Source organism: Pyxicephalus adspersus, chromosome 4, assembly GCF_032062135.1.
Source record: "Pyxicephalus adspersus chromosome 4, UCB_Pads_2.0, whole genome shotgun sequence".
Taxonomy (NCBI): Eukaryota; Metazoa; Chordata; class Amphibia; order Anura; family Pyxicephalidae; genus Pyxicephalus; species Pyxicephalus adspersus.
This window is the reverse complement of record NC_092861.1, coordinates 110,037,238-110,048,537: the sequence shown is the minus strand read 5'-3', so window position 1 is coordinate 110,048,537 and position 11,300 is coordinate 110,037,238. Positions and strand designations below refer to the sequence as shown.

At 39.8% G+C, this 11,300-nt stretch overlaps 1 protein-coding gene and 1 pseudogene across 1 annotated transcript in view; one reads left to right on the top strand and one right to left on the bottom strand.

The window, feature by feature from the left end:
* The window catches only part of LOC140329157 (sulfotransferase 6B1-like), a 25,949-nt pseudogene extending 18,126 nt beyond the window's left edge, over positions 1-7,823 (bottom strand).
* STRN (striatin) overlaps positions 7,722-11,300 on the top strand; it is a 38,649-nt gene continuing 35,070 nt past the window's right edge. The window contains exon 1 of the mRNA XM_072410245.1: positions 7,722-8,226. Within this exon, the coding sequence (XP_072266346.1) occupies positions 7,960-8,226 (267 nt within the window). The 5' untranslated portion in view covers positions 7,722-7,959. The remainder of the gene's footprint in view (positions 8,227-11,300) is intronic.

Here is an 11,300-nt window from a genome sequence, read left to right as displayed (position 1 = left end):
GAAGGACGCGGGACGATCAGCGGGACCAGGTAAGAAGCCTTGTGGTCCGCCGGCCAGGATCTTGTGTTCCGCCGGCCGGCCAGCGGAACACAAGATGCCGGCCGGCTTCTTACCGGTCCCGCTGGTATAGGAGATGGCACCCGACGCTGGAGAGGGAGATCGACGGACGACGATCAACGGAGGACGACGCTGAAACATGAACACGACGCTGGATGAGCACAGCGGGACCAGGTAAGTGGGGGTTTTAATGTACAGAAAATCTCGGGGTTAACCAAAAGAGCAACTTTTTTTAGCCCGTACGAAGGTCGGGCTTAACGGTCGGGAGGTTAAATAACATAACTTAACATAATTTAGCATAAACACACATATAAAATGTACATACAATTACCAAATTAGCATAGCAATTAACATATACCTTAACATATAAAACCTTCATCAATCAATTATAAATATATACACTTTTTTAAAACTCCCAGTTAAACAACAGTGCCCAATTGTGCCCATGTCCACCAACTAGCTCTAAACGTAAATAGAAAGAGCGTATTAGGAAGAAGAACTGTGGCTTTTTTGGCAGTAAAAATAAAAACATTTAATTCTTTGAGCAATTTATAGCATTTGACTAACAGAACTCAACTATTTTGACATAAATTGAATATGGCATTAAATCAATCAAAGATATACTAGTTGACTAGCGTTATTATTTCCAAAGTAACAATAACAATTGTCCCATGGTTCCCAACATGTTTTGCCAAAATGGTGATGTGAAGAGACCCGCTATTGCCATAACAAAAGAGAAAACAAAGAAAAGAAAGGGGAAAAAAATGCTTAGTGTAAGTATCATATTCCAATACATCATACTCCAAATAAATTGTTCATTTAATTATGAATATATGTATTTATGTATTGGAGTATGATACTTACCCAAAGGAAACATGGTGATAATAGCAATTTATATATACTACTTTGACTTACATAGAATGTTGATACATTTGGGAAATGTGTTTAGTCTATGTGAATATATTCCCTTACTTTTCTTTTTTTTCTCCTTTCTTATGGAAATAGCGGGTCTCTTGAAATCCCCTGAGGAAGCCATTTCGGCAAAATGCGTTGGAAACTATGAGACAATTGTTATTCTTACTTTGAAAATAATGATTTTTGATTGATTTAACGCTATATTCAATTTATGTTATAAATTGTTACAAAATAGTTGAGTTATGTTAGTCCAATGCTTTGAATTGCTCGAAGAAATAAATGTTTTTATTTTTACTGCCAAAAAAGCCTTATTACACAGTTCTTTTTCTTTCCAATACGCTCTTTTTATTTCATTATGATATAAAAGGCTTTGGCAAATAGTAAAAACAGAACAGGGCTCCCCTAGGTATCTCTCCTTCTGTATCTTACCAGCTCTAAACTTGAACAACCAGACTGCAGGCCTAGTAAAGGTAAAGTCTGCACCAACCAACCAGCTCCGCCTTAGGGGTCCCATACCGTAACACCTTTAAAGGGGCACCCTACCGCTGGGTTGCCCTTCCAAAATTACCATTAGGGCTCTTACCCTCCTAAACCCCAACCGCCACAGCACACAGGCGGGATACCTCATGCCTGTGCACCCCTCCACACACGGATTGCTTTTTGCACCCCATCTTGCAACCCTAAAAACCACATGCAGCACCACAACTCGAATGGTGTTAAGGTGGACACTATCCCTGCGCAGACACCTCCAAGTCTCCTCCTCCAATTCCCGATGACGCACCACAATCCCATTATTCAATCTGCCCACCTCCTTATTAACTTTTATCCTAGCCTTATTGATTTTTTCTATGGAATGTGTCTCCCTCCAACTAGTTATACCCATCATATCTGACCAGACTATAACCAACCCCGGAAATTCCAATCTTGAGCACAAGAAATCAAGTCTCACAATCAATTCCCGCATCGATCTGCGCCTCATATCAATACCTCCCGCATAAATCACAACTACATCTGGAGGACGATCCAACGCTGCAAAAGTTCAGATTTCCGGCACCACCCTACTCCATACCATACTCAGGACACCGATCTGCCCTGGACAGACCCAACTGTCTTCCATCCAGGCGAACTTCTGCCCTCCTTAAACTCCACCAGTCAAAGAAATGCCAGACTATCCAAACCAGACAGTGACAATCACCTAAAAACAAAACACAAACAAGTAACCAGTACCAACCCAACAACATTTCCCCCCACTCTGTTTGTCCCACGAAAAAAACAATCACTCATTGACACTCATTGACAAATGGGGCCGTATTTACAACTGAAACCTGCTAGATTCTTATCTACCAATCTGCCTGATGGCCCTCTCCCCCAACTCTCATCTAGCTGCCTCTGTAGCAGCTCCAATCCTAAAGGAATGCGACGAATAACAGTTACCCCTGCCCAACCCCCCATTATGGCCGCTGTCCCCAAATGCCCCCCCTGCTCCCCCACCATCCCACCCCATTTTAATTTCTTTACTACTTCTCGAAGCCCCTCTAATACCTTTTGTACCTCCCCATGTCCCCCAACACACATTACTGTAATCACAGTTACAATGACCTTCTCCAGAGCTCTGTCGTTGCCCAGCTTGGGCAAAACTACGCTGAGCTGGCAGGTTAGGAGGGTCCCTCTTGGGGCTCTCAATATGACGCTGAGCCCTGGCAAAGGGTTCTGGGCTCAGGAGCACCTTTGCCTGCGAGGCTGTAGCCTACCTAATCTAACTGGAGGGGGCCCACTATCAGCCCCCCCAAGCACCTCAGCCACCCTATCTTGCAGCTAGGCCTTTTCTTGTGAGGCCGTGGCAGCCCTAAGTTGCTGCATCATACAACACCTGCAAAAAAACTGTCCCTAACTTCCGACCTACATCCTATTTGACCTCTCTACTCTCCTCCCTATTCATTTCCAACCCGACCCCTAGCTAACCCCACCCCTACCTTTCCTAACTCAAATTAACTCTTTAAGCACCTAATGGGGCTGCCCTCACACCCTATCATGAAGGCCCTACGCCTAGTTCCCCTGCTGCGGGCCTCACTAGTCTATAACATTTTATTCAGTGGTTCAGTTCCCAGCTACACATTTCTTGAGGTTCAGTTTTAGAAAATTCTACACATCCTGCAGTCTTGTGGGTGCTTCCAAAGGGAGTTCCAAAATCACTGATTCCCTTAAAAAAGCACCAGTTTCTAGGGCTGATGGCCACTGGGCTCTTCAACACTATTCAGACTGTTGTCCATTGCAACACCATGCACTAAAGAATGGTTGTATGAAATGATGAATTTTGCCTAATGACTATTGGGGAAAGAGTACTGGACAAGCTGAATTCCCCTAAAAAATAAATAACTCATGGGAACATGCAACTATTTTCATCCTTCATCTCTTGCAGAGGAGAACTTTCTAAGTTGGACAGGAAGGAGAAGTTTTAGGGCCAGTTAGGTGACCTCCATTCACATCGCAGATAAAGGGCATGGCAACCAGTGGAGAGCGGAGAGATTCCCCTATCATGTACTGATGTTTAATTATCCAATAATAAACTGGGGGCAGGGAAATTTATTAGTTGTGTTGAAGCATTGGAAATTAGGTCACTAAGCTGAGCTTAGTCTTGTGCCCTGTGCTTAGGGATGGACAGGTTAAAATGTAAATCCTTCTATCAAGTATTATTAGGTATGTATTTAAACATGATCTGCCTGATATACATATTTTTAATGTGTACTATTGCTTTGTAAACATAGTTCCTTTGTATATTTTTTAATATATATGTAAATATAGGCAGCTAAACTTGTTCATTACATACTTAGGCTTAGTTTCCTGTTTTACAGGGCTACACAATAGTTGAGCTTTTCTGCTTCTTCTCACAATGGACACTTATGGATCTTTTGACCCACTGAAAACAATGATGCACTTCCTTTGTGGATGATGTTTCGTATTGGCAGATGGTAAAGCTGAACATTCCTAAACATACAGTATATATACTGTTTTACTTTCTGTAGAATTACTGTACCTACTCCGGTTTCCAGGCATATCATTTTTATATCGGTCTAGAATTTACCTTGAAATAGGTCACCATAGAAAAGTCAAATAGAAAAGGTCATTCTCCCAAGGACATAAACAGCAAATAAAATAAAATTTAAACCCTTCTAAAAAGGAAAAAAAAGAATGACAGGGAAAGGGGTGAGCTCATCAGTCTGCTGCTTCTGCTTCTTCACTGATCACCAATCACAGGATGATGACAGATGATCAAGCTATATTGTGTAATTACAGTAAAAAAGTAACATCTCAAAGTAGTCAAAAGTTAGGCATACAAGTAAGTTTCATAATTCATATTTGGAATTCCAGCTGTAATATATATTTCTTTTGTGTAATTAATATACATTCACACTTGTAGATTCAATGATGAACTAAAAATATAAAAGCAATGTTTTTTGTTAATATTACTGCCCAAATTCATCCTAATCTTGGATCATAATTCAAAAATGTAACTGTGTCCTGGATTAAACTTCTGACGTCTTTTAGTATCATGCCAAAACTGACAGAGCCTATGCAATAAACTTCACTTCACTGAAAATGATGTACAATCTATACAATAAATATGATGATATAAAGTCAAATAAATCTTTTAACATAAACACATGGGATTTATTTATAAAGCAGTGAATCTGCCATTTACTGAGACATTCCCTGATAGAGAATCTTTAATGAAAAAGCATTTGTTTTTCTAGTTTTGGTTAATTTGGGTAAGCTTTAGAGTTCCTTTGGTGGAATATTGCAATTGTATGCTCTGTTAAAGAGCCTTTTCCCTCACTTCCTGTCTTGTTGACAAGGGTTTCACTACAGAGGAAGCAAGGGAAATCTGCAAAAGGCACATTGACAGAAATTAATATATACACTGAAAGAAAAGTATTTTTTTTCCATGCCTGTAAAAATTGCTTTTAAATGCCATGCCTCAGTGATGCCCACTGTACTAGGGGCACTGGATGATTGTATTCCCACTAGACTGTACTACTGAAAGCTAAAGTACATTCCTATTGGGATTTGAAGTACCCAGCACTACTAATATAAAGTTGCAAAGTAGCTTTATACCAGTAGTGTTGGGCACTTAAAATCTACCTACACCTCCCAAAAGCTAGTTTTTTTTAAACCTCATTCGTAAAATGCTGTATTATTTGTCAGTTTTATGTACTTTTTTTTTTAAAACAGGTAGTGCTGTCGAACTAAGTTGACCTTCAGTTTTCATGAATGAGACCCTTCAAAGTACAGATAGCCTATGTTTTGTGATATCTGTGAGGTTTAGTAAAGTTTTTTTTCCAATCAATGCCATTAAAATTGTAATTTTGGTGAAAAATCACTAGTCATGGTTTCTTAGGCCAGTTTTGGTACAATTACTCTTTGCCATTAGGAACAGAGGAGCTGAAACAGGTCATCAGTGCAAGATTGGATAATTTTGATGAACATCAAATACTCCACACTGGTGGTAGAGATCATAGTCTATCTTGAAGCAACAATTCTAACTGGTGCACTGAAAAGCCTCCCTGACATGACACTTTAGGGTGAACAAGACAGAACCTGGATGCTTACTCTGGTCAGTCTTTATAGGTACTTCAAAGGCACTGGCTTTCACTACTTGTAATTGTAGTGATTCTACCACCAGTGGCTAGGTAAATAGAGCATTCAGTTAGCATGGTGGAGAATGACTGGTTTAGATTGCAGTAGCTGTAAGGGAGTGAGGATGGGTGGGTTTAATATAAAAACTTCAATCAGGCAGGTGGGGATATTTTATTGCAGAAGGGACATTACCAGTCCTTTCCATAATACAGAACCTGCCTAGTTGTATTTTTAGCTTTTGCTCCGCTTTAAGAATCCTGTATACTCATTCACAGGAGACATCATCTGATCATGTGTGCCCATTCTTATGTTACCGAATTTTTAAGAAACAAATTTGAATTCTCTTTTCTCAAATACCAAAAAGCTTTAATGTTTGATAAACAGTATACAAATCTCTCCTGGTGAATTTCTCTCTATCAGTGCCCTAGTCCATGAGATTCAGTGAATTGATGCCTTTTTCCTTGCTGTGATATACACCTTCACACAATCTGGTTCTAGGATTGGCATCTTCGGACATTTTAAGTAATCCTAATCTTAACAAATAGCACTGTAGATGTGGATGTATTAACCCCTACTACTTCTACTTCTACTACTTCTTTAATTTGTTACTATTTTCTAACAACCTTTTCTCAACTTTAAGAAATTAGTCACTTTAATATACCATATTGAAATCCCTGCTTGAAAAACAAGTTTTTTACAATAAACCACAAGTAAAAATAACTATTTATTTAATACAGTATATTTTAACACTAATAGATGTTTAAATTCTTCAAATTGCCTTATTATGGAAACCACTATATTATATTCAAACTACTATCATGTCACACATAATAACTGATATTTAATAACCTCAAAAACTACATTACACATATTCTAATCAATCAATGAAACGCACACTCTTTATATTTGACAAAATTTGACATATTTTTATTCTAGCAATAAAGTTCTGCACACAAACTTTTTGTTACAATATTTCAAATTCAAGTTAGATTTTTTATTTAGTTTTTGAAACCCTTATAGAAATGTTTGTACATGAAATAGTAACACTAATATTTCTTTATATGTGCTTTTTTTGGTGTGCATCTATCATGCATTTTTTTGCTTAAGACCTGTACCAACTCATAATACCTGTATGTTACTCCTATGTACAGTCCTATAATGCTCCTCACAGATCCCCTGGGAATGTCAACAGGCGAAACGCGTTTGGATGCCATTATCATTTTTCATATATTTTTTATGCAATCAGGGATAACTTTGTCTAGCGTTAAGGTCTTACATCCCACTTTAATATACTTGGGAGTGACCAACCTACCTTGATTATTTTGTTTGTCGATTTCATGTGTTTTATAGGATGTTCATATGATACTGGAAAACAAATGTGCACAACACTCCAAAATTCAAATAAGAATATGTATGTTTCTTTTATTCAGATATTTTCCTATTCTAAACTCAGCTTTGTTTTTTTTTAAAAACCCCCGGCTTTTATTCTCTCCTTATTTTCATTTGACCATCTTAAGTGGGCAGCCCAGGAAAGAGTAATTGCTGTGTGTATATCCATCACAGCACCAAGTCGTGTTGAATATTTACAAATAGCTCAGTGTTTATTTAGTAAAAAATGCAGAATAAATGTAGTCTGTTCTGCAGTAATGTCTCCCTGCTACAGCTATGTTTGAAGCATACATAGGACAATAATGTTTTTTTGTTGTTGCTGCTTGTGTCTATATTAGAGAAATTTATGCTAGAGACAAAACAGAAAAAACAGGAAGTGAGAAGAAATACTGATGACTCTTCTCCCCTTTATATCACCAAACAACCCCCCATTTCCTGTTCCTAAAAGGTTTGGATTTACCATGCAACCAGAACAAATAGAGCAAATCTCCCCCATGAGGACTTTAAATAGCAATGAAAACCTTTAGGGGTTTTAAATCTTTCCCACTGAATCGAAATAATGATTTAAATGCACCCTAACATGAAACCTATAGACAATGCTATATGTTTTAGAATTTGTGTTTGAGACTAATAAAGTTACGTGAAAAAAAATCCAGGAAGGTTGGCGGTAAGGGTGGCTCCTAACCTGACGGCTTCTGGTCCTGGGTGACGTCAAGGCGCCGCTGTCAGAGAGGCAGGAGACCCGCCCAGGCAGCAGAAGCAGCTTCGAGTGTGGGTGGCGGCGGAGCCCGGGTTGCGGTGGGCACAAGGCGAAAGCGGAGTGGACTTATGTGACGTAACGCGGTCATTCCGGAATCAGCCCCTCCCCGCCCGTGTGAGAGCTCCCTTCCTGTCTCTTCCGCCTTCTCCGGAACCAGCGGCGGCCGCTCGCTGCTAACCGCGGCCCCTGCTGCGAAGGCGGCCATGGACGAGCAGGCGGGGCCCGGCGTTTTCTTCAACAACAATAACAATTCGTTACTGTCCGCCGCTGCTGGCGCCCCAGGGGGAGCCGGGAAGGGATTTGAAGCCTGTGCTGGTGATGCGGCCTCGACGGCTGGAGGAGGAGGAGGGACCGGGGCGGCCGGCAGGGCCCAGTACAGCATCCCGGGGATCCTGCACTTCTTGCAGCATGAGTGGGCCCGCTTCGAGGTGGAGAGAGCGCAGTGGGAGGTGGAGCGAGCTGAGCTGCAGGTAATATTATCATCAGGGAGCTGTCAGTGCTGGGAATGGTGCCGCCACATCCTGCATATCCATCCCATGATGAGCCATTTTATGTGTGAGATTGTCATAAAATCCCCAGGGATGGAACCAATACATCACGGTGCCTGTAAACCCAGCAATAAAAGGTTACAGCTATAAGGATCACTGAGCTTTATGATTTTACATGGCAGGTTGCTTTCTCCAACATGCGCCTTGTGATCTGCTCTGTAACGTTAAATTCTGCGGTGACAACGTTGCCTTGCACAAAGGTTTGGCGTTGTCACCCAATAATTCATCTTCCTGTACAGACGTGGTGACACTCATAGAGCAGCCATAATGAGGTGTTGTGTGATTGAAAGCCAGCCTCCAGTACTGAAGCCAATGGATGTCAGTTCTGAAAACAATGTTAAAAAAAAAAAAATTAAAATGTTTTTAAAAGTATTAGTAATAAAGGATCTTGTGATACTGTAAAGAGATCATAGGTACGTTCTAGTAAATGCCTAATCAATTTACTAGTAACTTGATTCTCCTATGAAAATGAATTGGCTCAGTCTATGAACTTTCAATGTTTTATATATTCTTGACAATCTGTAAAGGCTCTTTAAAATAGAAATTATTTTAGGGGTTTCCCTGGAATAAAAAGGTTGAGAAAGGCTCGCCAGGTACTGAAATGGCAGCTTGTCATTTCTGTGGCCTCAGAGATACCCCGCACGCTCTTTGATGTAAACAATCGGCAGGGCTAGTAAGTTGTTGAAACGGACAAGTCTCTGTCATTGTATTGATCACATCACTGGCATGAAGTCGCCAGCCATAGGATTGATATGAAGGCACATCAGGGTACACCTGCCTATGTGTCACTTCCTCACCGGGTGAGCGAGGCATTGCGCTCTCACTGTCCCCCTACGTTTTGCAGGGTTCTTGTTAGCGAGGGAGCAGCACCTCTTTCTTCCATGCCTGGGATATGTGCAGGCAGGTGAGTGTTTTTCTGCAAATATTAGCTATCTTGTTGTGTCATCTTAGGCCAGGAAGAAGCTGCTGACCCTGAACACTGCCTGAACATAGATGTTTCCATAGTTCTAGGAAAAATAAATAAGTTGAGGAAATGTGATCTCTGAGTTTTCTTACACGTTATTTTGCATGCCATTCTCTTTACAGATATAAAGCCCACTGTATGAAAATCTCCAGGTTGTTGGTCTGCATTTTTAGAAACAACTTGGTGACAGGCATTGCTAACGTTATAGAAATGTTAAAAATAGTAAATATATTCAATGCCATTTCTTTTTCCTATATCAAGGAACACGTGTTCAATTTTTGCACACTTGACATAGCAGTGCTATTCTCCAGCTAGCACCACTGGACTGTAAATATTTGGCAATGAACTCTTTGTGATGGGGTGTGTGCACAGATGAATGTTATATTACATATATGTCAGCATTCACAGCACCGTGAAAAGTCTGCATAGCGAGACTTTGCCCCTTTGTAAGGTCAGGTATGATGTGGGTTGGATTGACACGGTTGTGTTGCATTAACTTGCTGCATGATGAACATTGACGTACCTTAAAGATGTAAACAGATGTAAACAGGCCTTCAGGAATATGAGGCTTCATAAAACATTCATGGATTAGAACTTGAGCCACATAAAGCATTTTTTTTGCGCTTGATCCTTCTATTTAGTAATTCTGTAATGTGTGTTACTGCATTTGTGTAGTTTTTGTGGTTGCACAAGGATGCTAATAGTGTGTGTAGGGATACACTAGCATTCCAAAGTTTGATGGGCAATTTGCAGAGTTTCATGTGGAAGCGGATAGTTAGACTACATAGTAATCCTGCAGTTTGTGGGTGTGATGCCAGTGATGGGATTGTTAGTGTGACATAAAAATCCTAAAACACCTCTTTACCAGGAACAAACTGGTAATGACATTTCCCCTTTCCATTCTGGACAGAAGACCTCAAGCACTGTTCCAGCATCCTCTTCATTTGTTTTGCTTCCTAGATAGGTTTCCTTCCTTTATCCATACTCAAACTTAGACTTTATCTATTGATCATTCTTAAAAATAACACGTCCATTTCAGTCTTTTATTTTTAATATCTCAGATTCAGATATCTTTTTTTTTTTCGTTCAAAATCTACCTATGACTATTTCCCAGAATTGTCTTTTTACTTTTGCTGAGAACAAGTATTTGCCATGTATTAAGAATGCCACCAACCTGGGGCATGGCTAAAATTGTGAAAGACATGGATACCCAGAAGAGAAAAAAGTTGTAGCATGTAAATGGAGAGCATGACAAGTTTAATGCTGAATAGTGGGTGTGGTTTACAGGGGAACTCTTCCTGAGAGCATACTTGGTGTATGCATTCCTGAAATATATTCCTTTAATGCCATATCACACATTAATGTCCTATTAACAAGCATAAACAACTGGACAAAACATCATAAAATGAATTAAATGATACACTTCTGGTTTATAAATTTTCCTGCACAATATTGCTATAGAGCTAACAGTTTGAACATAGCATCATTAAACATCAATAAAACCTCATTAGATTCAGAATTTTTAGCATTATGTAGCAATCAGCAACTGTTGGGACAGTGAACATTTTGGTTGTGAGTATGTAATGTACAGCTTACTGAATGTAGCGGACAGGAAAGCACTGTGCTCAGTGGAGACTTGTCTCTGTAAATAACTCTTTGGTGTAATGGTTGTCACTTACCTAAGAACATAGAAACCTCACTTGTTTTGTAGCTGAATGATATCAGCTGGGGATCTCTGCATGGCCAGGATATGATAAGCACTTGGGCAAATGCAGACCATTTTCTGGTGTCTTTTGACCCCTATGTAGTCATCTGAGAGACTGTAAAGATTCTGCATTTTATAATGGCCTTATTTGCTTTTTGTATACCGAGTAGATACTTTGCCCTCTTTTCTTGAGACGGCACTGCACAAATTTTACATGAAATCTTTAGTTTCCTAGTACACTGATGAACAATTCTCTATAATATTATTTTTCTTCAGAAAGCTGTTTTGTGTTTTGACCATGTTTAAAAATAAAATCTTTTGAAACTT